Source organism: Scardinius erythrophthalmus (genome assembly GCF_964197995.2).
Source record: "Scardinius erythrophthalmus genome assembly, chromosome: 16".
NCBI classification, from domain to species: domain Eukaryota; kingdom Metazoa; phylum Chordata; class Actinopteri; order Cypriniformes; family Leuciscidae; genus Scardinius; species Scardinius erythrophthalmus.
The window spans coordinates 13,791,686-13,819,451 of record NC_138236.1 but is presented as its reverse complement, the minus strand read 5'-3'; the positions used below and the strand labels follow the sequence as shown (position 1 = coordinate 13,819,451).

Sequence of the window (27,766 nt, the reverse complement as noted above, 5' to 3'; positions counted from 1 at the left end):
ATCAGTCTCTTGAAGAACTTGCAACTAGTACAACCACTCAAAGCAAAGGTATCACTGCAAACCTGGGACAAAAACTGCACATGTCACTCATGAAAGAAAACCACATTCACCCAGAATCAAATGCTTTACAGGAGGACGACAGAAATGGCCTGTCCCAGAAAGTGGCCCATCCACCTCTCTCCCAGTGTTCTCTGAACTCCATCCCAGAGTTGTTGATCTCTGAGTGGAAGGACTTGGATGAGGAGCCTCTGGAGGATTTTGAAAAACTAGAGCAGCTGTGCTGCATTTCTGGGGATGAAGAAAACCTTGGAGATCTGTTTTTAGGAAACTTAGATCTGCTTGAATCTTTAAAGAGAAATCCAGAGCAAAGAACAAGTGGTGCTGGTGGTATAATAAACCAGGATGACTCAGCAGATTCTGAGAGGAAGACAAGAGTAGAGCTAAAAGAGGAAGTTGATGGGATATCGAAAAGTACCATGGCTGTCTTGCAACACTCAGAGCAATATGAAAACATTTCTCCAAATTTTCCAGGAGAAACTCAGCAATCAGTGGAGAAGGGAACAGGGCAACATATGCCAACGCCTCTCTCTATCCATTCTACAGATGGTTCCAAAGGGCAGAGGTCACTCTCAAAAATGCAGACAAAAAATGGACTGATGATGCAGGTGAGTAAAAATTACACTAAAATTAACTGTACTCTATTGGTGCTCTGCTATTTCTGAAACCTTTTGTCTTTGTGCAATGATTTTTTTAGGTTTGTGAGGAGAGACTTCAGTACTCTCTTAGTGAAAATGTTCAAACCAATGTCCTGTGGGGTTCTACGGTTAGTGACAGCGTAATTCTACACCCTTGGGGAGCCTCTACCACTTCGTCCTCTGAAGAAAGTGTTTCAAGGGAAGATTTCCAGGACAATGAGAGGTGTGGTTATTGCTACAGGAACACTACAAAAAATAAATGAATGATGAATTGAGCAGAGAACACTATTTTAATGCAATTTTCACTGTCTGGAAATAACATTTAGAAAACAAATCCTAGTCAGATATTCTGTATTTAATCAATGTAAACTTTAGAGAATGTGATCTTAGCTTTAATCTCCTCATGGCATAAGTCTCATCGTGGCTTTTAATGTAACCACAGTCTTTGCTTTAGATTTAATATTAACTGAATGCTTTTCTTGGTTAAATGAGGTAAAAACCAGCCTTCATCTTAAATTCATTGTAAATTATCTATCTTAGCAGCAAAGAGGAGACCCCACCCTCCTCTCCCTCAGTGTCTGTGAGTGAATCTGCTGAAACACAGACAGAAGAACTGACTGTGCTTGAACAGCCTGAGGTTACCTCCTCTCTACCTGCTGCAAATCAAGCAATGAAAGGTACTGTGAACTGAAAGCATTCGAAATTTTTTCATTTGGATTTGTGTTAATTTAGTGTTTTGCATTTTTTGCTGTTTTATGCTGTTTACAATTTGAAATATAACTTTTTTATGTTAAATGAACCAATATATATACAGATTAGGGATGCACCAAATCCAGATTTTTTGGGTTCAGCCAAATACCAAATCCACTGGTTAAGATTCTGCCAAATTCGAAATCGAATACCGAATCCTACTCCCATCCTCAGTCCACAACAAAGTTAACACATTAATGAAGTAAACAACGTCCACAGCCGTGTATTTTTCATTTTTATTTTATTTTATTTTAACTGTAAAAAAAGAGAAAAAGGAATAGGCAACATTATGCCAGGATGACAAGTGGGAAAAACTTTGACAATTACCATAGGCCTATGTTTACCCTATCTCAAGATCCAATCAATACAACTCGTATACTTTCGGATGTTTCATACGCAAATGTTTTAACAGCGGCGATGTCGTGTATTGTTTAGGGTCCTCGCCACCACGAGACAAATCGGCCCAATATTCGTCCGAATTCGAAGCCGAATCCTGGATTCGGTGCATCCCTAATACAGATATATAGATACCACCGTCTTTGATATTTATCTTTCATCTTTCCCTCTCCACTGTACCATCAACCCCTGTTCCAGCTAAGCTGGCCCGTCTCTCCTTATCCCTTCCTCCGCTTTCTCTCTCTCTTCCTCTCTCACCGAATACCAAAGGAGGATTCTGGGAAGGGGGGGAGCATAGAGGGGGGAGGAGAAGGACTGCATCAGCAGGTAGCGATCCAGATGAAGATGAAGAAGAGGAACAGGAAGATGAGTCTCCAAGGCGTGTCATCGTTGTCACAGAAACAGATGTTGACAAGAGAGTGGGTTTACGTAGTTTGCTGAAATCGCCAAAGGAACCCGTGGACAAAGAGAACCGTGACCGTGGGAGGAATGTGTCATTTTTTGATGATGTCACAGTCTATCTTTTCGATCAGGTATGTCAAGGGTATTTATTCAGAAAAGCATCAAGTACCTTCAATGACAAGGTTTCACATTGTTAAACATTGTGTGTTTTGTTACTATTCTGTATCTTAAAACTCTTCATGCCAGGAAACTCCAACCAATGAACTTAGCTCTGGATCTACTTGTTCATCTCCCCACGGAAAGCCCCCCAGCACTGATGGTTTTGGTAAGTGTATAGACCATTTGGGTGTTTGCAAACAGCAATGACATGTTTTATGGGCGGTGGAAAAAATAACAGTTCTGTAGCAGGAGTCTATGAAAGCCATGGAATTAAAGAGTAAAACAATACATTTCACAATTCTGACTTTTTTTCTCACTATTCCGAGTTTATATCTCACAATTCTGAGAAGAAAAATTGATATTCTGCCATTTTTCCTCAGAATTGTGTTTATATCACTCAATTCACTCAAGACTGTTTTCTTGTCAGAATTGTGATATAAATTTGCAATTGCAAGTTATAAAGTCCAAATTGGGAGATGTAAACTCGCAATTGCGAGAAAAAAAGTCTGAATTGTGAAATAAAAATGTCATAGGTATATAAATGTAATCTCTTTAAAATGTTATAAGTTTAAATATTATTTTATGCTGTAACTGTAGGGTTAATACAATCATGCCCCCCATGAACTGCATATGCGAATATTATGTAGATGTAGTGTTTACATCAGGTTCATGCTTTAAATAATACTGTAAATAATAGCACAGGTTTCATCAGTCTGGTCTGTCCGTTTAATGAAGACCATCTTTTTTTGCATTCCGATTCTGACATCCAAAGGCACAACAAGACATTTTTCTCTTATTCCATGGATTTTGCCCATTTTCCTTCCTTTGTTACCACTGTTTTTCTGCCACCACAATGCGCTCACAGCTGCAGTGACGTATCTGTGACATCTGCCCCCAAATGGTCTATTCAGCAGAAGATATGATAATTTGGGCCTGATTTGCGTAAAGCAAATGTAAAACTTGTGATTGTGCGAAAAGAGTAAAATTCATGTGATCATTTGATAATATCAGTATCACAAACATGGATTTTTATATTAAAAAAAAATTGAAACCAGCAATGCTTTTTGCTCATTCCAGACTCATCTGTCTGCATCTCCACCGTTTTAAGTTGCGATGAACTGCCTACTGCGAGGCTGTTGCACAATTCATATTAGCTGCAGTTAATAGTACTAATAAACATATATCTCTTTTATAAAAAATCTTCAGAGTACACCTATTACACTTCTAAGACCACATTTTGTCAGATTGTTTTCTTTCTTTCTTTCTTTCTTTCTTTTCCAGGATCAGGCAGCCAGAAAGCATCAAAAAGTAAAGACCATGTAATGAAGTCAAGATCTCCAACCGGAGTCACTTCTGGCTCATCATCAAGGTTTACAGTAAGCCCTGCCGATGACCCACATTTAGTGTGACAGAAAACTGTTCCCTAAACAACATCTGGACAAAAATGAACCCCCCTGGAGTGAATGAGTGGCCCCCGTTGTCATCGGTAACTATGACGACTCCTGGAGGTTATTTTTTTAACTGCGAGAAAAAGAAGGGCTCCCGTTTCAAAAGGCTGGAGGCGGTCCAGGTTTTACTCACTGCTGCAGCTGGAGTGGTAAATCCACAAGTAGAAAGTACCTTCCAAAACAGCCAAAAACCTTGGAGCTCTGTAAAATCTGACATGTACTTTTCGGCTATGCAATGGGAGTCTTATTATGTACCAGCTTAACTGTTCTATTTTCATGGCTTCTTGAAGTACGTTTGTATTTTATTCCCCTTAAATGAAGGGGGCGCACTTTCTCTGACCAGTACCTGTCTATTTGTGTGCTTAGAAATATTGACATTGTAAATTTGTTCTCATTGCAGTCAGGCATTCTTGTAGTTTGTGGTTGAGGGGGGAATTGTCTCTCCAAAGCACAGCAGTGCAGTTCTCATTTAGCATTTGTACAAACTAAAAATTAAATCGCAACAGAATACAAAAATCTCATTTTAAAAACATTTATTTTAAATGTATTCTTAGAATGCACGAAAAAATAAAACTGCAACTGTTGTTTTATACTGTATTTTTTATTGCAGATGTTTACTTGTTTGTTTATTTATTCTGCATTTGTTTTTTATTTAAATATATGTTTGTCTGTTGGCCTAATTCACTTTATAAGTTTAAGTAAACTGGATATTTACTTTGTATCAAATTATTTTGGATTTATGGCATTTAATAACCGCCTCAACAAACATATATCTTTGCATAGGTATAAACACTGAAATGTTTTCTCTAATTTAGCTATTTCTAGATGTCAGTCTGTATCTAGTTGTCCTATGATGTGTCTCTCTGCAGGTGTTATTTTCTAATAATGTATTTGACATTAGCTTTTCCTTTATTCATTTTTGAAGCAGTAATTATTGCTTGGCATGAAAAAAGCGAAATCAGCATACATGACTATTAATTGACTTATTTATTCATTCATTTTAGTTTTCAATCTTATCGTTCATTCAGATGTCTGAGGTAATCCAGATCATAACATCGCGTTCAGCATCTGTTTCATTTAGAGGTTTCATATTCTGTATGAAGCTGAGGGAGTGAAAATAACATGGAAACTGTGAAACATTTATTGAACTGTTTGATGACAATAAATTGTTCTGTCTTATAATATCTGTGTAAAATATTGCTTTACTAACTTTAATATAATATTAAAATTATGCATTTTCTATAATACAACTTAAACTGGCATTAAAATAATGATTAGTATCATGAAATATGTGTAGTCATTGGTACATTTCACAATACTGGACACTATCCCATGAAGCAAAAATCCTGTCTATTGTTGTGTGGCCTATTAGATATGTTTATAAACTATTATCTAGCATACAATTAGAAGAAAAAATAGTAGGCTACAATTATTTTTTGAACCATCATGAACATGAAATATCGTATAGATCTGTCACATATCCCATCACAACAAAAAAAGGGGAAAAACATTACTAAAAGTATGGCACTCCAGAAAAATCATCTTGACACTTTCTACTACAGAATGTCACAGACTTGTCTACATACAAGAAAATTATCTCATTCTATTTTCTCAGTTTCTTAGTTTACACAAACTGAATTTCATGCACAAACATTTAATAAGGTTTTTTTTATCATTATTTTGTTTATTTGTTGTTTATTTCTAGAAAATTGATTAGATTCAAGAAAATAGATTAGGGGTAAAGTGTATTTATGTTAGATGTCCCAGATGTTGCTGTCAGGGTTACAATATTTATGTAAAATATTTATATTATAAGATTTTCAGGCTCTATTTGATACCTTAATCGTGGAAAATGCCATAAGCGTTCCTTAACACATTTCCCAGAAGCCTTTGCTGTAAAACATGTGACGCATTTAACCTGCGACTTCAGCGCGTTGTTTGGTGTTGTGCGTTAGTAAGTCGTTGCATGTTAGCTCATAATCTTGTTTCTTAAAGTGAGAAGAGGAGACGCTCTGAAAATGTAAGTTGGAGCCCATTTGACCCTGAAAACTGTTATAAAGACCTCGTTCAGTAAAAACTAGTGTTTATTATCCTAATTGGCGTTTATTTTCTCGCTCTATTCGTAGATGTCTTTGGCAGACGAGCTGCTTGCCGACTTGGAGGAGGCAAGAGAAGAAGAGGACGGGCAGTACCCCGGTGAAGAAGAGGGTGAGAGTGATGGGGAACCCAGCGAGAGACAAACTGGAGGTCTGGAGGACATACCCGAGGAGATGGAGGTGGATTACAGTGGGACGGAGAGTGTCACATCCATAGCAAAACTAAGACACAGCAAGCCAGTGAGTTTTTATGTTTAATCATACTTATCTATAACTGGATTCGTTACACTAACTTAATGCAAACTTCTTGACTTTCCTCAGTTCGCTGAAATCATGGAAAAAGTCGGTCAATATGTTGGAAATCAAAAAAAGAATTCGGAAGGTAAGCAACGTCCTTCAACTTTACGAAACGTGCCGAATACTGATATTGCTTTTACATATTTAACGTCTTTTCATTCTCTTCAGTATCTGGACCTGTCGAAGCAGACCCAGAGTACAGACTCATTGTCTCCGCCAACAATCTGACCGTGGAAATAGACAATGAACTTAGTGAGTTTACTATTTTTAATATATTTTATATATACAATATCTTCCTTTTAATGTCAAATTACAAGATTTGTAACAATTTTCCAGCACGATAACACCACTTCCTCTTTATTTTCTCCCCAGATATCATTCACAAGTTTGTTCGTGACAAGTACTCCAAAAGGTTTCCTGAACTGGAGTCCCTGGTGCCAAATGCACTAGATTATATCAGGACTGTTAAGGTAGAAACCTGTTAGTCTCAAGCATTTGTGAGCCGCCTGTTCATGCAACAAAAAAAAAAAAAAAAAAGCCATCATATTAGTTATGTCTTCTGATCTGTGTTTTGCCTTTAAATCTAAGTTCATGTGTGTTTTATAAGTTCATGTGTTTGTGTGTGTTCAGGAGCTGGGCAACAATCTAGAGAAGTGCAAAAACAATGAGACCCTCCAGCAGATCTTGACCAATGCTACTATCATGGTGGTCAGTGTCACCGCCTCAACCACACAAGGGTGAGTGAGTGGATAGATTGATTCAGTATGATTATAGGAAGAGAATCTACAATTTTTTTTTTTTTTTTTGTAGATATTTGCTAACGTTTTAAAGTTGGGGTAAGAAATTAAATCCAGTTTACATTGAATTGATTAAAAGTGACTGTAATGCCATTTTTTTTTTATTTCAAATAAATGTTGTTCTTTTGACCTTTTCGACTTATCAAAGAATCTGAAAACAATATTTAAAAAAATTAAGCAGCACAAATGTTTTCAACATTGATAATAAGAATTTTTTTTTTTGAGCGCCAATCAGCATAGCTGAAGGATCTTGTGACACTGAAGACTGAAAATTCAGCTTTGCCATCACAGGAATAAATTACATCTTAAAGGGTCATGAACTGGCTTTTTTAAAAAAAATTATATTGTTGTCTGATGGCAACTTATGACGTTCGATTGGTTTTTACATTCAAAAACATCAAAATGAATAAGTAATAGGCTCTTTTCTACCCTGGTTTGGAGCCTAGCTCCTGTAACGCTCGTTTTTATGGGCGTGCCACATTGAAGACTAGGAAGTAAACGCCCACTGCTATGATTGGATAATCTTTGCATATTATAATGAGTTTCATGTAATGTGTGAATCGGTGGGCGGGACTAAACAGGCAGTGTTGTTGATCTGCGGAGGCGGTGTTTGATACCTTTTGACATCATAGATCCCCCACTTTGAAAAAGCTGTCGTTCGCTGTGCCTGGTGTCAATAAAAGCTTTTATTGGACTAACGGAAGTTTTCAGTTCTGAAATTTACAGGATATTCTTATAGTATGATGACCTCTTATCAGGGTCCGAAATTAACACCCGCCAAGCGCCAAATGCGGGTAAATTTTCTGTTTGGCGAGTAAATCTCAAAAGGCTATCCGCCACACTGGCGGGTGAATGTTCATAACAAAATATGAAATTTTAAGCGCGCACGCACGAGCAGAGAGAGAGAGCGAGTCCCGGCCGCGCGCGCGCACTCACTCACCATTCAGAGCGGTCAAGCTTCCCAGTACTTTTTGACAAACGTCCTTGACAGGGTGGCCAGAGTTTCTTTGCAGCTCAAGTCGGCGGCGGTGTGTACGTACAGTTAACGCTCTTTCTGTTGACGGCGCTGAGGAAAAAGAAGCTGTCGCCGCCCATTTGTGTCCTCCTGCGGTGCCATCAAAGCCGTGCAGAACGTCTTCAGCACTCGCGGATCGTGCATATTTCCGCCGCTGCTTCTGTTTACACACCATGGTCGTTCTTTTCTCGAGAAAAGGAGTTTTCTCATAGCGTTTGCAACGCAATACTCGTTCCCTTATCTCTCAGGGAACCGAACCGAGTAAGTTACGTTCTGCCTCTTACCACAGTCAGGTAACAAAACTCACAAATTATTATTTTTTTTTTCACCCCAATGATAATATTTCATATATTTCTCACATTTTGATCAATACATATGTTAAGTTGTTTTTTTTATAGGCTACATTTCAAATTTTGCTCTGGACATTTTTTTATGTTTGTATTCAACATAATAGGCCTACCTTATTATCTCAATTAAAACTACTGAAATGAATGTATATGTGACAAAAAAAAAGGCTGTTTATTATTTTGGCCGGTAAAAAATATGCTTGGCTGGTGGATTTTTTCATCTACCAGTCCCCGTGGCAGGTGAGCCAAAAAGTTCATTTCGGACCCTGCCTCTTATGTCAAAAGCTCAAGGAAAATTTGATTTCTCAGTTCATCACCCCTTTAAAATTCACTTTACAATTATTTCATAATATTACTGTTTTACTGTATTTTTATCAAATAATTGCAGCCATGATAAGCATTGCAATATTTATTTACATTGTAATATTTTTCTTGACAATTAGCAAAATAAATTTGAAAGGGGAAGTATCATAATGACCTTGTCTGAGGTTTGTGGTAGAACGAAAGAAAGAAATTGATTAAAAACATTTGCTTTGTAATCATTTTAAAATTAAAGTACAAAAAAAACAAGATTAATTTTTTTAGATTGTATATTCATTCTTTAAATATGACTAAAAGGTTTTTGACAAATTCTTAAGTTTTATTTCAAATTTGGCATTGACATTTTTCTTGACACTTTTCTTGTGCAGTAAGCGATTTCTGAGAGAAACTGTTGATATTTGAAATCAGCCTAAACAAACACACACCTCCCTTCATCGCTCCGCTACCAAGCATGCAATGCAAAAGTTTACCTCTCTTTCATCATAGCTGAAGTCAAGCAAAATCATACTTTGCGAAAAAGAAAGCAAAGATGCCAAGTAAATTATTTTAGCCATTCTAAGCATCAGAGACTTCTTTCAAGAACATTTTAAAAGAATTATCAACCCCAAACTTTTGATAGGTAGTGTAATTTTGCTAATTTTCTGATTAAATTATTGGATGTTTGCAGAACGATGCTTGGTGATGATGAGCTCCAGCGATTGGAGGAAGCGTGTGACATGGCCCTTGAGCTCAACCAATCAAAACACAGGATCTATGAATATGTGGAATCCAGGATGTCATTTATTGCTCCAAATCTTTCCATTATTGTTGGAGCTTCAACTGCTGCCAAAATCATGGGTGAGAACAAGAGGTTGGAGGCTGCTGAATAAAGTGCATAGTTCACCCAAAAATAACAATTGTCATTTACATGTTGTTCCAAACCTACTTGATTTTCTTCTGTGGGACAAAGAAGGTTAATTGTAAAGAATGTTATTTTAGTATTTTGGGGGGAGAACTATTCATTTAAGATGCTTATGCTTGATTGCAATCAATGTACAGCTTTTCATTCCTTCTGTTTCTGGCCACATGCGCTCATTACAGGTGTTGCTGGTGGGCTGACTAACCTGTCCAAGATGCCTGCATGCAATCTGATGTTGCTGGGAGCCCAGCGGAGGACACTGTCTGGATTCAGCAGCACGTCCCTGCTGCCCCACACAGGCTACATCTACCACTGTGATGTAGTGCAGTCTCTGCCTCCAGTGAGCATCAACCTTTTTGCTTCACTTAATTATTTTTCATTTCTTTATTTGACTCCACTTTTCTATGTTTCCAGGATCTGAGGAGAAAAGCAGCTCGTCTGGTTGCAGCTAAATGCACTCTGGCTTCTCGTGTGGACAGTTTTCACGAGAGTACTGTTGGCAAGGTCAGCGATCGCATCAGTAGCCACGTTTTACATGGAAATCATTCCGATTGTTGAATCCGAACATAGTGTTTACATGAATGCTAAATAGTGATCGGGTTGATGTGCACAGAGATTCCTACTGTTGTCGCATACTAACCATCCTCCTTTTCTTTATTTTAAAAAGCAGACTTAACATTTAGCCATTTCAGATCCTAATTAGGAGACAACGAGCACACATAGCTTTTTGCCATGATACTTGTATTAGTCAAGCAGTAAAAATTCCCTTTCCCAAAACAAGGTGTCTGCAGATGAGTCCAAAGCAAGCGCTTATGGTACAACGTTGTCCTGCACTACGTCACAGATGAGGAGCGGAAAGAGAATTTTAGATTGACACGACAGTCATTTACTATATTCAACAACAACAACAACAACAACATCAGCTCGTTCTGTGCGTAATGCACCCTTAGGCCATTTTTACATTGCACATGCGCAGTTTCGTTTTCAATCCGATCAAGTGTTTACATGAATTATCGAACGGATCAGAACAGGTTTATCCCACCCCTTTCAAACTGATTGGAATTTCAATCAGTTTGGGCATTTTTGTTCCGATTTAGGTCTTTACATGGAGCATTTTCATTCGCATTGGACTTTTAAGCTGATTGTAATCAGAATGTAAAAGCACCTATTGTCTGCATCACTGTACAGTTAACTTATGTCAGATTTTAAAGTTAGACCATCTTTGCTGTAAGAAAATGTTTAGAAGTACTATATTACCTTCTCTTGATTAACTTGTGTGTTTGTTTGTGTGCAGGTTGGCTATGATCTGAAGGAAGAGATCGAGCGAAAGTTTGATAAATGGCAGGAGCCCCCTCCAGTCAAGCAGGTGAAGCCTCTTCCAGCTCCCCTGGATGGACAGAGGAAGAAGAGAGGAGGAAGAAGGTGAGGGTCATAACGGGTGGGAATGATGGGTCCCTGTGGTGCCAAGAAAATGTCATTTCATAATATTTTTTTTCTCAGAGGAACATTGCGATTTTGCATTGCAATATTTTTCTGTTTTTACGTTCGCTCAGGTATCGTAAAATGAAAGAGAGGCTGGGTCTGACAGAAATCAGGAAACATGCCAACAGAATGACATTTGCAGAGGTTAGTTGATTTCTGTCAATATTGCTCCATTAGTATTTTGGATTAGTATTAAGAACTGTTAATTAATCCATGAAATTTCAAAACGGTCTTTTACAAACTTTCTGTCTCTCTGCCTGTAAGATCGAAGATGATGCTTATCAGGAGGATCTGGGCTTCAGTCTCGGTCAGCTGGGAAAGTCTGGCAGTGGCAGGGTCAGGCAAGCTCAGGTCAATGACTCCACCAAGGCCAGAATATCCAAATCCTTACAGGTATGTCTGCTTACTGTAACACAAATCTCAAAATTGTAAGAAATAAATTCTAATTCAAAAGTATTTTTTTATGTAACTTCTAATCTTAAATGTATTTCTATACACTACCGTTCAAAAATTTGGGGCCAGCAAGATTAAAAAAATAATAATTTAATTTAAAGACTTTTTTGCTCACACTGCATTTATTTGATCAAAAATACAGTAAAAACGCTGAATTCAATTTTACTGTCACATGATCTTTCAGAAATCATTCTGATATGCTGATTTGGTGCTCAAGAAACTTTTATTATTGTTATCAATGTTGAAAACGGTTGTGCTGCATGATATTTTTGTGGAAACTGTAATTTTTTTCATTATTTTTTGATTAATAGAAAGTTCAAAAGAACAGCATTTATTTGAAATGAAGCTCTTTTGTAACATAAAAGTCTTTGCTGTCTCTTTCCATCAATTTAATGTCCTTGCTAAAGAAACATATTGATGTCTTTAAAAACTGACCCCAGAATTTTGAACATTAGTGTAGATTTAATATAATTATTTTTTTCCAGTTGTGTTTAATGCGTTCGATGCATTTATTTGTAAATGTTTTGTTTTTGCAGCGGACACTGCAAAAGCAGAGCATGACGTACGGTGGCAAGTCCACTGTCAGAGACCGATCATCTGGAACCAGCTCAAGTGTGGCCTTCACTCCTTTACAGGTACACAAACATGTGGGAATCGCACGTCTAGAAGTGGTTACATCCTTCGTATTTAAATTGTTCTCGCACAGAGTTGCACAGTTTCCAGTTGTTCTCTTGCTGAAACACTGACTGACAGCTGTGGTTTGGTTGATTGATCTGTTCGCTGTCTGCTGTCTCTCAGGGGCTCGAGATTGTGAACCCGCAGGCTGCAGAAAAGAAGGTGGGCGAAGCCAATCAGAAATATTTCTCCAACATGGCCGAGTTCCTCAAAATCAAGCGTGAGAAGGAGGACAAGGTGTGAGGCTGTGCGTTAGACGGAGGAAACCACAAATATCGACAGCCGAGGACGGATTCACACTTCAACCGCTAATTTATACCCCAACACCACACCCACTCAGGACAGCTCAAGGACATGTGACTGGAGATCTTTCTGTGCAGAAGATATGAAGACGGAGAGCAACATGTTCTGCTGGTGTACATTTAGATTTTTGTTCATTTATCTTTTTTTAATGTGTACAAAGGAATTGTGAGCTGTATATAAATCACAAAGAACATGGTAAATGCAAGTTGTTTTAAGCATTTGTTTTTTTCTTCCATTTTCGTCTTTGGCCAACATTTTGATTAAATAAAGTTGCTCATCTAGTTGTACCAACATGGTCACTAGTCCTTTTTCATTTTAGTTCAAAGCCAGCTGTTTTTTTCTGTGTGCGATGCATTTTCTTTCCCTGAGGAAACTTGTATTACATTTAAAATGGTTTGAAACGCTTCCCAAGAGAATTTCATTTAGTTTAGTATGTTTGCATAAAACATGCTTGAATATGTAAGCGTTTCAATCTCTTTCCTATTAGAGGAGACCCATCTTCCCCATGTACATTTCCGCAATCACATAACATTTTGGTATGTCATGAATTAAATATCTTAATACTTCATTTTCAAAATAAATGTTTAATGTCAAAAGGCTGTCAATTTATTTGTAATGCGAGTAAATGCTGGGTGTACAAGCAGTTTTAACTAACAAAATGGTATATTGAAAGAAATTTGGTTTCACATTTATCTTAAGTGACCTGTCAATCCTGTTATGCAACATTTCATGTTCATGAAATACATTTTAATTTAGTTACATTTTCAGTGTCAACTCTTACATAATAGTAGACCAAGGAACACAATGTCATTTGAAAAATGTCTTGTGTTTTTATGTGAGAAGCACATTTGAGATGAGTTGACAGAAGTGGTGCTCTACTAATTTATGAAAAAAATTAAATAATCACTTTTTATGCTTTATTACACATCTCTTATTAGCCAAATGCAGACTAGTCTATTAATATATTTGAGTATACTACTAAAACAATGTTTTTGACTTACACTTTTGTTTTTAGGCCTGTTGCGATAGTCAATATCAACTTATCGCACGATAAATGTTAATGAGCGCGGACATTTTTGGTGCCACGATATACAGATATACAATATATAACTTGTATATTATATTCATTCATTACACACCTACTGATATATTTTAAATGTTAATTTCTTTTAATTTTGATGATTATAACTGACAACTAATGAAAATCCCAAATTCAGTATCTCTATCTAGTATCTCTAATTAGAATATTACTTAAGACCAATACAAAAAAAGGATTTTTAGAAATTCTGGCCAACTTAAAGTATGAACATGAAAAGTATGAGCATGTACAGCACTCAATACTTAGTTGGGGCTCCTTTTGCCTGAATTACTGCAGCAATGCGGCATGGCATGGAGTCGATCAGTCTGTGGTACTGCTCAGGTGTTATGAGAGCCCAGGTTGCTCTGATAGTGGCCTTCAGCTCTTCTGCATTGTTGGATCTGGCGTATCTCATCTTACTCTTCACAATACCCCATAGATTTTCTATAGGGTTAAGGTCAGGCGAGTTTGCTGGCCAATTAAGAACAGGGATACCATGGTCCTTAAACTAGGTACTGGTAGCTTTGGCACAGTGTCCTGTTGGAAAATGAAATCTGCATTTCCATAAAGTTGGTCAAAAGCAGAAAGCACGAAGTGCTCTAAAACGTCCTGGTAGACGGCTGCGTTGACCTTGGACCTCAGAAAACACAGTGGACCAACACCAGCAGATGACATGGCACCCCAAACCATCACTGACTGTGGAAACTTTACACTGGACTTCAAGCAACGTGGATTCTGTGCCTCTCCTCTCTTCCTCAAGACCCTGGGACCTTGATTTCCAAAGGAAATGCAAAATTTACTTTCATCAGAGAACATAACTTTGGACCACTCAGCAGCAGTCCAGTCCTTTTTGTCTTTAGCCCAGGCGAGACGCTTCTGACGCTGTCTTGTTCAAGAGTGGCTTGACACAAGGAATGCGACAGCTGAAACCCATGTCTTGCATATGTCTGTGCACGGTGGTTCTTGAAGCACTGACTCCAGCAGTCCACTCTTTGTGAATCTTCCCCACATTTTTTAATGGGTTTTGTTTCACTATCCTCTCCAGGGTGCGGAATGGGTTTTGTTTCACTATCCTCTCCAGGGTGCAGTTATTTGCAGTTGCTTGTACACTTTTTTCTACCACATCTTTTCCTTCCCTTCGCCTCTCTATTAATGTGCTTGGACACAGAGCTCTGTGAACAGCCAGACTCTTTAGCAATGACCTTTTGTGTCTTGCCCTCCTTGTGCAAGGTGTCAATGGTCATCTTCTGGACAACTGTCAAGTCAGCAGTCTTCCCCATGATTGTGTAGCCTACAGAACTAGGCCGAGAGACCATTTAAAGGCCTTTGCAAGTTTTGAGTTAATTAGCTGATTAGAGTGTGGCACCAGGTGTCTTCAATATTGAACCTTTTCACAATATTCAAATTTTCTGAGATGCTGAATTTGGGGTTATCTGTTACAGGTGCCTTTTCCAGACAGTGAAAACATAAAAATTACAGCGCGAAATGGCACACACTCACAGATAGCGTAATTATCGCTATATGGCCAAAGAGATGCAGCCATTAAACACGGCCGAAAAATATGCTGCTAACTTTTGACAAACGGTATGAATTACCAAAAGAAAACATAGGCTACATCTCCCAAACTGCCATTCCATCTTAGTACAATAAAGTAAAAGACGACATTCTGAAGGAGATAAAAGACATCTCCTTTTACTCTGCCACTACAGATATGTGGTCAAGCTCCAATATAACGCCTTATATGAGCTTGACTGTACACTACATAGGCCTAACTGCTGAATTGACTCTGCAGTCAAAGTGTTTAGAGACCATGATACATATCCCAGAACCACACTGCAGATGTAGCCTACTTGCTGAAGCCCTTAAGTCTGCTTTAGCAGACTGAGAATTGGATGAGCACAAAATGGCCTGTATAACTACAGACAACCATGCTAACATTGTGGCTCCAGTACGTAATCTTGGCTGGCCATGGCTCAATTCCTTTGGACACAACCTCCAATTGGCTGTTTCCCATGGACTGGACAGTGACAAGGATCACACAGCGTGTGCCATGGGACTTCTTATAGTCCCATATAGTTCCTACTTCCATAGGAATCTTGTCAACCTGAGCTGGCTAAAGAAGAGAGACCCGAGGAAGGCACAGACTGAAACCAATGTATATTTTCCACAGGATGTCACCACACGATGGGGTACCATGCAAAAAATGATAGAGAGGGTGCTAGAGCAACAAGAGACGTGTCCTGGTTGAAGATCGAAAACATGTACACCTCAACCCAACCTGGCAGGATGTTTCTGTGTTGGAATCCATTAATGCAGCAATGAAGCTAGTGGCTGATTTCACAGATGTCCTCTCAGGGGAAAAATATGTCACTGTGTCCTCAGTAAAGCCTGTGTTGGAACTTCTTAAAGGCGAGCTTTTATCACCAGACCCCAATGACACTGCACTGACAGCAAGCATAAAGGCAAACATGTGCAGGGTATTGAAAGAGAAATACAGCCCATCTGAAATCCAAAACCAAAATCCAAGGGCACCATCTTGGATCCAAGGTATTGTAGTACCATGGAGGATGCGGAGGTCTTGGATGATGTCAAAGAAAAGCTTGTGCAAGAACTACTAGACATGAACAAGGCAGAAGGAAAAGGAGAATGTGCCAGTGGTGAGAACTGCATTAAAGCTGCAGGGGGAAATGAAGGATCTGAATCTGAACCTCCAGCAACCAAGAAGAAGAGGCTGTGTGACCTTCTCCAGAACAGAAGAACCCAACTTACAAGTCACCAGACTCGGGCATCGGTTCCAAAAAGAGTGCAGGCTGATGCGGAGCTGACCAAGTTCCTCCAGGAAGAAGCAGTTGATGGATCATCTGATCCCTTGATGTGGTGGCGTGATAACCATAGAATATTTCCCCTAATAGCCAAGTTAGCACAAAAATACATGTGCATTTGTGCAAAAAGCACTAGCTCAGAAAGAATGTTCAGCACAGCTGGTAACATTGTTACCCCAGAAAGATCCTGCCTTAAGCCCCACAAGGCAAACATGTTGGTGTTCCTTTCTCGGAATCTGCCTAACAATTAAAAAACTGATCTGGCAGCAGAAATGGCCTGTTGATGCATCTGTGCCTTTGTGTGAGACACTTTAAGTCTAAACTGACTTTGTTAAACATGTTACTTTGTTTTGATCTAGTTATTATTACCTTGCACTTGATAATTTTTTTTTAGATTCCGATTCCAATGTCTAAATATTCTGAAGAATAAAACGTTCTTTGAAAGAGTGTACTTGCATTATTATGCAATTATATTGTCATTATGAAATCAGTGGCATAAAATGGTCTGAAAATTACAATATCATTTATCGCACAACAAAAAGTAGTTATCCTGACAGCCCTAGTTGTTTTCTCACATAAAACTGAAACGCATGGCCATTTAAGTATTTATTTGGTAAGGAGCCATGTAATACGGTGGTTAAGAAACAGAACAGTTTTTTGCTTAATAAACCCTGATACAGTGATAAGGACCTGATGTGCAACTGCTGGATGTTTTTTAATATTTACATGAAGACGGTGTAAGAGGTCCAGCCACCTGTAAATGGAGACAAGAACACTGACACTGCATCACAAAAGTATTTTATTGAAATTTTACAACTCTGTTTTTTTATTGTTTCCTCTCAACCTACGAAGCGACATCACAATCGCATGCTGTCCTGTCCATGTCAAAAAGGCAAGGATGATGGTGTTTGTTTTCTTATTGGAGAGAAATAAACAAATGCAATCAGCTGCCCTGTGCATCAAAAATACTTTTCCATCTCATCACATTTATATCAGTTTGTGTGTTGGTCAAGTCCGTTGTTCTCCCCAAACAAGAGGAAACTGAAATGAATGGAAAGTCGCATGGGATCGTTTCACAATGTGGGGTGTTTCAAAAAGCTTTGCATGATAAATGGAGTAACGGAACAATGATTTTTTGTTTTTTAATAAGGGAAACTGTCCAGCAGAGTATGTGAGAATAAATTCAAGATGTGACTTCAAAAATAACAGGAAATTTGGGGAAGGTTTTTGTTTTACTTTACATGCACACTTCCACACAACAAAAATATTCAGCCATGGACAACCTAAAAGACACTGAAAGAAAGAAAAATAAGGTTTTTAACTTGTACATATTTTAATCTTTGTCTTTTTATTAGATATTTCTGAAGTGAGATCACTCATGCCATGTTTAACAGACAAATAATCACACGCCACTTTGAAGGCTGACAACGTCAACCCACCTTGCTTGTGAACATATGTAAGATAGATGCTACAGAACATTACCCTATCAACGCCAACTTTTTTGCGGTCAAGCAAAACCACATTTAGGTAATGATAAAGGTAGGGAGGTCGAGAGGAATTCAATTGCATAGCAATTTAATGGTCGACACGTTATCTCGCAAGGCAAAGTCACAGTGCCTAAACACTCCCAGAGGGGCTCAATGAACTAAGAACAACCAACGAATGCATTAAACTCGGGTTCTCGCATAGTGCAGATACACCATAGTCAGTATATGTCATCTAAAAGGATAAGACTTGCTAATGCAGCACTCCACCAAACACAAACTACGAGCAAAATGTTTTGTCTGTGGCATCCTAAACCAAATCGTTTCCTTTAATTTCTGTCACTTGGCTAGGTGGGGGGTTTCAGTTAGAACAGAAATGACGGGGATAAAAGACTCCGTTAAAGGAGGTTCAAATGTTTGCATGTAAACAGGCACTCGACCCCCTACTCTCTCTCTCTCTTTTAAAGAAAAAGGCCAACTTCACATCCAACTTTAACCACGACATGGAGTTCATCTCGGAATGTCAACAGCAGCGTTTTCTCTGTCGTAGCAATCGCTCGCTCTCTCTCTCTCTCCGTCTCGTCCTCCTTCAATCACTGCAGGTCTCTGTCTTCCAGGTATCTGTACTCGAACGTAAATCCTTCCTTTTTTCTCTGGCCCCACTTTTCATAGTCAAAGTAAATGTACGTGCCCTACAGACAGAAAAACAGCAAGTTCAAGGTCTCCAAACGAAGTAAAAGCATATTATTAATGCAATACATCACAGGAACTAGGGATATAATAAAGCAAATAAATAGTATTGGAAATATTACATAAGATTTTTAAAGAAATAATTTATTCAGCAATGATGCATGAACTCAAACTCAACCGTAATACATTTATAATGTTACAAAAGATTTGTTTGAAATAAATGCTGTTCTTTCGAAATTTTTATTCAAAGAATATTTTTATTTGAAAATATATTCAAATAGAATAAGTAATCTTTTACAATATTACTGTATTTTTGATCAAATAAATGCAGCCTTGGTGAATGTAAGACTTCTTTCAAAAACATTTTAACTCTTGATTAATTAGTGTACATTCATTTTAAAAATATCTACAAAAAAAAAAAAAGATGGCTTGTAGCCTTAATGTGAGTAATATATATATATTCACTGCTATTGGTATCAACTACTGAAACTGGTATTGTGGCAAATCTACAAGGAGCATTAGAAATGTAAACTCAGTTTGCCATGTTTATCTTCAGTGATGAGCATGAGAACAGTGTTGGGTTGGTACCTGTTCAAATTCATCAGTGATGGTCTTGGGTTCCTCGTGCCGTTGGAACCACATCATGTATTTGGTGTGGAACCTCCACGATTGCTTCTTCAGTGCTTTGGCCGACAGGTACTGTGCCTTTGTGCCCTAAGGAAAAAATACAACCAAGAGAAAGAGTTGGAAGACTGCAACATCCAACAAACATGCATATAAAAAGTTATAAATGCAAACCTCCAGGTAGTAGAATATGAAGAAGAGTGTTTCAGTGGACAATCTCTGGTAGAACTCAATAGAGTCCGAATGATGTGGGGGCACCTGGTGGTGGAATGGCGGTGTAGGACAGGGGTTTCTCATCAGGTACTGCCTACAGACGGGAAAAATAAGAGAGATTTATGTCATGTTAGGCCTACATCTTCAGCTTGAGTAGCTGCTGTGTTTTTGAATGGCTTGACATTGATAGAAAATACTTTGTCACTACCTTTAAAGTGGAACTTTTATACCTAGAAATATTATACTATTTCAGATGCCTTTTTAAAAGACCACAAAAGAAATGTGTATAGGCCTATATACATATGTAAAATTCAACCAGCCAAAGTGGCTAGTTGGAGTGACTGCGTTACACGCCACGGCTGAAATGTACGGAACCCCCAAAGGGACGTAGTGGTGTAAAAAATTTGGGATGGGAGTATTTTTTTTTTTCTCAAATCTTTTGCATTCCCCCAAGAAACTTTGCTTTCCCTTTGCGCTCCCACGCAAAACCTGTTGTGAGCTCGGACAGACACCTCCTGTTTAATGTCCCGCTGGCAGTGTTTCAGAGCTCTGTACGTTAATAGAGCGTTTCATAGTGTTTGAACTTGGACTCAAATGTAAAGAAATGCGGTCAGTGCTTAACTCAAGGAGTTATATATAGCTATCACAGATTTGAACTTCCCAGATCAATAACTCATGAGCTAAACTTTGTTAAAAGACAAACTACACCTATTTACAATCACAGTAACGTAGACAATGAGCTACAACCCAAACTTCAATGTTACACGCTGTTCTGTCACCCAATTCAGTTTACAATGGTCTCCCACTGGTCTGCTTCACCTCACTGCTTTTGCACATTTTATTTTATGAAATTATTCAATAACTTCACTATAACACACCAAATGCAGTTTATCAAACTATTGTTGTATAACCAGCAGGAGAGCAGTGATGTGTGAATTGAATTTCAAAACGGTTTTGCACTTTGCAGACGGTCCCTTATTCAGACTTGTCTCTCAATCGCCTGGTTAGATTGAAATTTATATTATAAAGCTCGTTTTGAGGACAATTTAGTTGTAGCTCGCTGTTTAGGTTACTGAGATTGTAAATAGGTGTAGTTTGTCTTTTAACAAAGTTTAGCTCATGAATATTGATCTGGGAAGTTCGAATATGTGAATATATTGCCAACTCCTTGAGTTAAGCACTGACCGTTTTTTTCAATATTTGAGTCCAAGTTCAAACACTACGAAACGCTCCATTCACGTACGGATAGGGATGGGAATTGATAAGAATTTAACGATTCCGATTCCATTATCGATATTGCTTATCGATCCGATTCCTTATCAATTCTCTTATCGATTCTTATTGGGTGAGGAACTAAAAACAAATTTGTTTGTATTAACTCGCTTTAATATCTGATCAAATTGATAATTTTCACATTAATTGGTCCGGACAAAAAAATAAATAAAACTGCCATTTATGTGCCATAAAAACTAAAAACACAGACTGAAAACAGTAAAGGAAAAGCTTGTGCCTTTTGGAATATTAACAGTGCTCATTGGGATTAGGCTATTGAGTTACTTAAACAATCTTTGTCAAATAATACACGGGTTTTCTTCACATTTTGAACGTTTTTGTTTCCATTTGTTTAATTTCAAGATATGATGTGACTTATCCATTGTTGTTTTTACAGCTACAAAGCTGGGAGCAGTAAATGATATTCAGTCACATTATACACGCTTTTAACATTAAATAAAGCACATAAATAGTACCTGGTATTATCATTGACACTTTCGCGACGTCGCAGTAAAATAGGATCCGTTTCAAATAGAATCGTCGCGTGTCGCGGCTGGTTAAACTTTGATTATGAAAAATGATACTTTTTATCGCGTGTCGCGCCGTCGCGTCGCATGTAGTTAGGACGCGGTCAGAGCGCTTCTGCCTCGATGCCATGTTTACTCATAGTGTTTGCTACATTCCGAACCAAAACAACGCAGCACGTGTGTGACGTCGTGTCACATTTCGACGAGCGGAACCGATAAGCGGAATCGTTAAGCAGGCACGCTAACGGTTCCAATGAATCGATTCACTGGGCACCGGTTCTGAAGAAGAACCGGTTCTTGGTTCCCATCCCTACGTACGGAGCTCTGAAACACTGCCAGCGGGACATTTTGAGTGGGAATGCAAAAAAAAAAAAAAAAAAAAAAACAGACAGGGGCTCCGTAGAAATGCACCCACATTTGGCGGGTAGGCAGGTGTTTATGTCAAGCCCTGTATATATCAGCTAAAGGAAATAATCCTTTATTTATCAGCTTTAATATATCAGCCAAGTTTTCTTGTTGGGCCGATAACGATATGGTGGCAGATATATTGTGCGTCCCTAGCAGCAACAATGTAAAATATGTAAAAAATTATGTTTTTTCTTTTTTAAACATCCAAGCATGAAAACCCCAAAAACAAAATCAAGACTTTGTAAAAAGGCATAATATGGGCTCTTCAATCTACGTTTAGACCAGCAAGCAGCATGTGTACCTGATTCTCTCTGAATCGGATGGGTGAGGCATGTGTGTCCATGCTGACTCCTGCATTGCCTGCTGGTAAAGCTGCTCTTTAGTGAGGGGGGTGGGGCCTAGCGGACACGCCCCTAAAGATGGCGGCAGGTTGACCTCTGAAACAGCTGGCTGAGGGGCCGTTGTGGGTCCAGGTGGAGCTGAGGATGTTGAGAACAGCTCTAAAGGAAAGACATTTTTAGTGTTTGTGATTATACCAGCTCTGTACCTTACGTAACGTCTAATCTTGCACACTAACTGCAGCTGAGCAGTTAGACAGGGTGTTCTGTGTGTTGTTGAGTCATTTTTCTCATAAGCTTGGTATAATGAAGGATGCTGAGGCGTAATAGTTGGCTGCACAACGTACAACAATGCATCTCAGTCAAATAGGCTAAAATGAGCAACTATTTCCAGTGATTAGTTAGGTGCACAGCGTGTAAGGTACCTAAGGGTGCGATTTCTACATCCAGTGCCAATCCTAGTGCAGCTCGCTCTGCCATAGCTTTTAGAGAGCTTGGTGGTTCAGGAGCCTGTGAAAGACAAAATGGAATTACATTTTAAATTAAAAAGCACATTTTCAATCTATGGGAAGCTGATTTCACTGTATTTGATGGGGGTGACTTTAGAGAAACTTTAAGCTAAGGTGTGTCAGTTATGCACCACTGACAGACTGAATGTAGTCTAGCCAGGATGAAAAAACACACCTTGATGGCTTCTGTGTTTGGTGTGTAGGAGTGTGGGCCGTTTAGCAGACTCCCACCACCAGGTGTGCTGTCAGTGAAAGCAGGTGATGGGGAGGAGGGGGGCAGAGTGATAGAACTCAATAAACTGGGGCCATTATCCAGACTATAATACAGACGAAGTAGGAGAGAGAAAGACAGTGACAATCAATCAATCATTTTACTGTTATTAGTTACAATTCAAAGATATGTGGATGTATACTTACGTTTGATTGGTTGATGAGCTTGAGGACGTGGAATGGCTGTTTTGTGATTGGCTGGCACTGCTGAGTGAGGAGTCTGGTGTGTTATCCGCAACCACAGCACTGTAACCTGTATGAAGAAAAATAAAATAATACAAAAAAAAAAAATAATTAAAGATAAATAATAATAATGAATAAATTACATTTAAAAAATTATAAATGAAAAATAAACAGCAATAAATAAAATAAATAAAATAAATAAATAATAAAAACAATAAAAAGGTAAATAATAATTATTATTAATTATAAACTAAAAAATAACAACGATAAACAATTAAGATATTAATAATAAAATATAATTTAAAATAATAAAAACTATAATTTTTTATTTGCATGTTAGTTATTATTATTATTAATTACAAATTCAAAAAAAAGAAAGAAATAATAATAATAATTTTATTATCATCATTACTGAACAAGTTTAAAAAAACCTGTTGGGCTATATAAAGATACATTTGTTGGCCAGACTCAAAAGCACTCACTGGTTGCTCCGTTTTGTTTGAGGCCACTGGGAGGTCTTGCAGGCGCTACGTTTGTCCCTACTCCTCCACTCGACACAGAACTGCTTCCATTCCCACCCAATAGGCTCTCTCCAGTTCCTCCTGCAGGTGTTGTGCCCACTGGGCTTACGGGTACCTGCGCAGACCCGTGGAGAGCCGTCTGCCCCGGTACCAGGTTCAAAATCCCTCCGGTAAGGGCTCCATGACCCGGACTGGACCCTAGCAAGCCCATACTTGCCCCTGTACCCGTACCATTACTGGTCGCGCCTGTGCTTGCACCCCCTGCACCTCCGCTCGGTACAGATATGCCAGAACTACCACTGCCGCTCCCCAATGGACCACTGGAAGCACTACCTACTGTTCCGCCTGCAGCTGCCTGGGCATAGGGGGCAGGGGTAGAGCCTGAGAGAAGCCCTGCCATGGTGCTATGAGAACCAGACATGCCTGACATGCCCAGACCCGGCATCTGAGCCACACTACTGCTGCTGGTGACCGTCACACCCCCTTTCCCCAGGCCCAAACCCAGTCTAGAGCCCTCGACCCCAGGAACTGTTGAAACCTGGGACTGGGAATTGGAGGTAACTGAGCCAGATGTGCTGGAACTGGGCAGAGAGGAAGTAGTGGAGGCAGGTAGCGTGGGGTGGCTAGGTGGGCTAGGTGTGTTGTTTGAGGGTGCAGATGTTGAGGAGAGTTTGACCTGTGCTTGCTGTTGAGACTGAGAAGAATGCTGCTGCACTGCGCTGCTAAAGCTTCCCAGCAGGTTGCTGCCCCCGGAGACCGCTGTGCAGGCCCCGACAACAGTAGCCATGGAAACCAGCGAAGAGGAGGAGGAGGAGGAGCCAGAGGAGGCAGATGAAGAAAAGGACGAGAGAGATGGGTTTCCGTTCTTCACAGGAGACTGAGCGGAGCAAGAAAGCCACGAGGTTAGAAACACAAATATCTTTTTTTATTAAGCATGCGTGCAATTTAAAGGGATAGTTCACCCAAAATGACATTTCTGTCATTTCCTCATGTTGTTCCAAATCTGTATGATTCTGAAACACAAAACAAGAACATTCTGAAAACATTCTGGTCACTCTGTTCAATGCAAATGTAATGGACATTTTAAGCTTCAAAAAGGAAGAAAATAACCATAAAAGTGGTCTTTACAACTTGTGTGTAAAATACATATTATATTAAGTGCCCATACAATTACTTTAATAGTGAAAGTTTCAGTCCCCATTCACTGTAATAAAGTCATACAGGTTTAAAACAACATGTGAGTGTAAACCTTTAACAGATACAGCAGTCTTACCTGACTGACTTCACTGTCTGTTGATCGACCTCTCTTATCCTCTGAAATCTCCTGAGCAAAACATTCACATACAATATATAGTAAGACAATCAATTCTGTGGCTAAGAGAGCATGATTAATGGAGCGATTATGAATGATGGAGATACTTTGCAGACTAGACAGAGACATGAGGCAGAATAAAAGAAAGCAGCTTACCATTGTGCCTGTAGCAGGAGATGGAGGGATGGGGGAAGAGGAAGTGGTGGAGGTCGGTGTGCTGCTGGACTGAAGGAACATTTCATCTTCCATCTGGCCCTGAGGAGATGTCGCCATCAAGGCTGCCGCTAGAGAGAAAGAGATATTTGTAAATGTGACTATCTTGACAGTTGTTCAGTAGGTCAACAACTAGCCATTTCATTTAAAATAACGCAACTGTCCACACAGCCTTCCTAAAAACACACAGACTTACGTATATCTTCCAAGTCCAGATCATCATAGAGGAACTCATTCTCTTCAAAATCTGGGTCTTGTGAAGAGTCAATGTAGTATTCCACATCATCTTTAATCTTATGGATAGCTTCAACCTGGATTGAATCATTATCCAGCATCCTCAAGATGGTCTCTAACATACGAATGTGGTACCTGTGTCTCTCGATTAACCTCTTTAGCTCCTCAATTCGATCCTGTTTCTGAAGGCAAACACAAACAACAGAAAAGAGCAATACGAGAATATGTTGAGTGTTTGCAAAATAGAAGGAAGGCTAAAAAACGAATCAAGCTATAATAAATTAGGAAAGTGGTCAAAAGAAAGGAGGGGAAATAAAAAATGAAATGTCGACCTCCTTGTCTCCTTTCTTCTTTCGCGTTTGAACAGAGAGGGACTCAACTTCACTCTCAAACTGGTCCACCTGCATGTTCAAAGTGTCTATTGTGTTCTGTGAGAGAGAGAAATCATGTTATTACTGCACTACTTACATCCTGTTAAAAGTTTTTCAATCCCCCCCACTGTTATTTGTGATCCCTCTGGTACCGTGAGCCACTGTTCCGTTTCCTCCTTCTCTTTCTGTGCTGGGTCTACTTTCTGAGCCAAGCCCAGCCCCTCTTTAGAGTAGGCCTTTGTCTTGGTTTCTCTTTCAACCACCTTAAAGCGCTCCATTTGCTGAGGAGAAAGAGACAGAGTCAGGTTAAGGGCTTCAAGCTTGCTGGATAAGACTTGGGAAAAATATTTTCTAAAAATGAATTTAACAACGCATTCATATTTTTATCAATAGTACAAAAGAAAATTTGGGAACTGTGACAAGAGTATTAAAATAAAAGAGCCATGAGGAATCCGACAATGTGCTTTTACCGTTTCAATAAGCTTGCGGTTCTCCACTAGCTGCCGTTTGTCTTTGATCTCATTGGATGCCACCCATGTCTTAATCTGATCTCTTAGTCGCTAAAAAGAAAAACAGGTGAGAACAATTATACTGATTGAGAACACATATTTTCCCTTGGCTCTAAAGCAAGTGTACAATAATTACTTTTATTCAACGGTTTCTTCTGCTTCTCTAAATTGTTTGGCCAAGCAGTGTTCCAAGAGTGCTAATATCTAGTCCAACAGCAAGGAATGCATCTCTATTATTCCGCTTGTGGATTTTCACACCATTCCAGAAAGCCTTAAAATAAACTAAATGTCAGATGAGCACATTCTTACCTGAAGCTTTTTAATCTCTTTTTTGAGATCAGCCTCATATTTTTCCTTCTGGTTGGCATTGGCTGCATTGTGAAGCTGAGTATAAAATTGAATTAATTAATAAGATGTAAAATATGACAACAGGTGCGTGATTCCGTTCGCTTATTCATTCATTTGGATTAAGCATTAGTTGTTGAGATGTTAACGTCTCACCTTTTTCCAAATGTCTTCAAACTGTTCGACACCTTCAGCAACTTTTTTCAAACATCGATCTATTTCACCTGGTTGTGTAAAGCATATGGTTATGCATAAATCATGAGATTATATGATGATTTAGAAAAATCTCTGAACAGAAACTGCTGTGTACAAGGGTAGAGTAGAGAGAAAATTACATTATATTTTTCCACATCATAATGTCTTACCTTGAAGTTTTCTCTTATCAGCCATGGCTTCGCTATGATACTGTCTTCATGCCTTCTGTCACTGCAAGCACATTAGAGAGACAGTTAACTTGCACAGTATTCAGTGTGAAGCAGATGGAAAGCGTTTCTACAGCTCCTGACAGATAAATCACATCTCAATAGAAAATGATATCAACACATCCTGCTCGATTGACGTTACACTATTTGTCTGAATCCCGAAAACGATTAATAACTTCAAAGTTATGCTTTACTCGAGTGCTTTCCGGGTCAACAAATACACGCAATTTTATTTGCGTAACTTTCCAATCCTCCAGAATAAGAGAAAATATCAAGAATTTTCATTGATCCTTCCCATAGTTTAGATCACGTATACCGTTACGCCAACACAACCAGTGTTTACGCAGCCTCTGATCACTGAGCACTAGCCAATCTGATGCTAACGTGTTAGATCAGCAGCATTTCATCGCCATATCTCATCTGCACTGATAAAATGTCACCCTGTCAGTATATATAGACCGTATACTGCTTATTTATGCAGTTAACGTGGATTAAGCTGCTGTTGTTGTGATGTCGAGCAGCGCTGACGGCTAACGCTCTGCTAGCACACACATATAGTTTTTCCAATAGAAATTGTGGGGGATTTCAACTCTTAAATTGAATGCACATTCGTCGTATACCTTTTTCAAATGCGTCAGTATCTCTATGTGACAGCCACGACCAAAATATCCGCCAATTACTTATTTCAAATTTGGTAATGTTTTCAGCTCGACAGTCCCTTCTGTCCAGTACATTAAAGATGGACGGCAGACTCCGCCCACTGTTCGCTGCTAAAGTTCCCGCCTCTCGTCTTTTTCCCGTTCTCATGATTCGTTAAAAATGTCTGTCAATCATTTCTCAAGTTGTGACAATTTCCGCTGGACCGCTGATCCAATTGGATCAAATAT

At 38.9% G+C, this 27,766-nt stretch overlaps 2 protein-coding genes across 5 annotated transcripts; one reads left to right on the top strand and one right to left on the bottom strand.

Annotated features, from left to right (window-relative positions):
- The first annotated feature begins 5,733 nt into the window (after positions 1-5,733).
- On the top strand, positions 5,734-13,288 carry prpf31 (PRP31 pre-mRNA processing factor 31 homolog (yeast)). Its single transcript, XM_081389452.1, has 14 exons — positions 5,734-5,870; positions 5,977-6,186; positions 6,268-6,328; positions 6,412-6,495; positions 6,616-6,713; positions 6,874-6,980; positions 9,391-9,560; positions 9,804-9,961; positions 10,036-10,125; positions 10,916-11,043; positions 11,175-11,247; positions 11,368-11,496; positions 12,093-12,191; positions 12,355-13,288. Exons 2-14 carry the CDS (start codon positions 5,977-5,979, stop codon positions 12,472-12,474), a joined length of 1,527 nt encoding a protein of 508 aa, XP_081245578.1. The 5' UTR covers positions 5,734-5,870; the 3' UTR covers positions 12,475-13,288.
- A 3,739-nt stretch (positions 13,289-17,027) lies between these two features.
- cnot3a (CCR4-NOT transcription complex, subunit 3a) lies at positions 17,028-27,670 on the bottom strand. Of its 4 annotated transcripts, none has more exons than XM_081389437.1 (19): positions 27,500-27,670; positions 26,823-26,883; positions 26,614-26,681; positions 26,422-26,496; positions 26,074-26,163; positions 25,756-25,884; positions 25,565-25,660; positions 25,195-25,408; positions 24,942-25,069; positions 24,747-24,797; positions 24,436-24,486; positions 23,435-24,350; positions 22,917-23,022; positions 22,675-22,816; positions 22,416-22,500; positions 21,954-22,152; positions 19,407-19,539; positions 19,197-19,322; positions 17,028-18,610 (listed from the first exon to the last, which is right to left on the bottom strand). In XM_081389437.1, exons 2-19 carry the CDS (start codon positions 26,845-26,847, stop codon positions 18,512-18,514), a joined length of 2,733 nt encoding a protein of 910 aa, XP_081245563.1. In that variant the 5' UTR covers positions 26,848-26,883; positions 27,500-27,670; the 3' UTR covers positions 17,028-18,511. The 4 variants fall into 4 exon arrangements, with proteins under 4 accessions (XP_081245563.1, XP_081245562.1, XP_081245564.1 ...); XM_081389436.1 differs by having other exon boundaries at positions 25,195-25,414; positions 27,500-27,665; XM_081389438.1 differs by lacking the exon at positions 24,436-24,486 and having other exon boundaries at positions 25,195-25,414; positions 27,500-27,638.
- Positions 27,671-27,766: the final 96 nt, after the last annotated feature.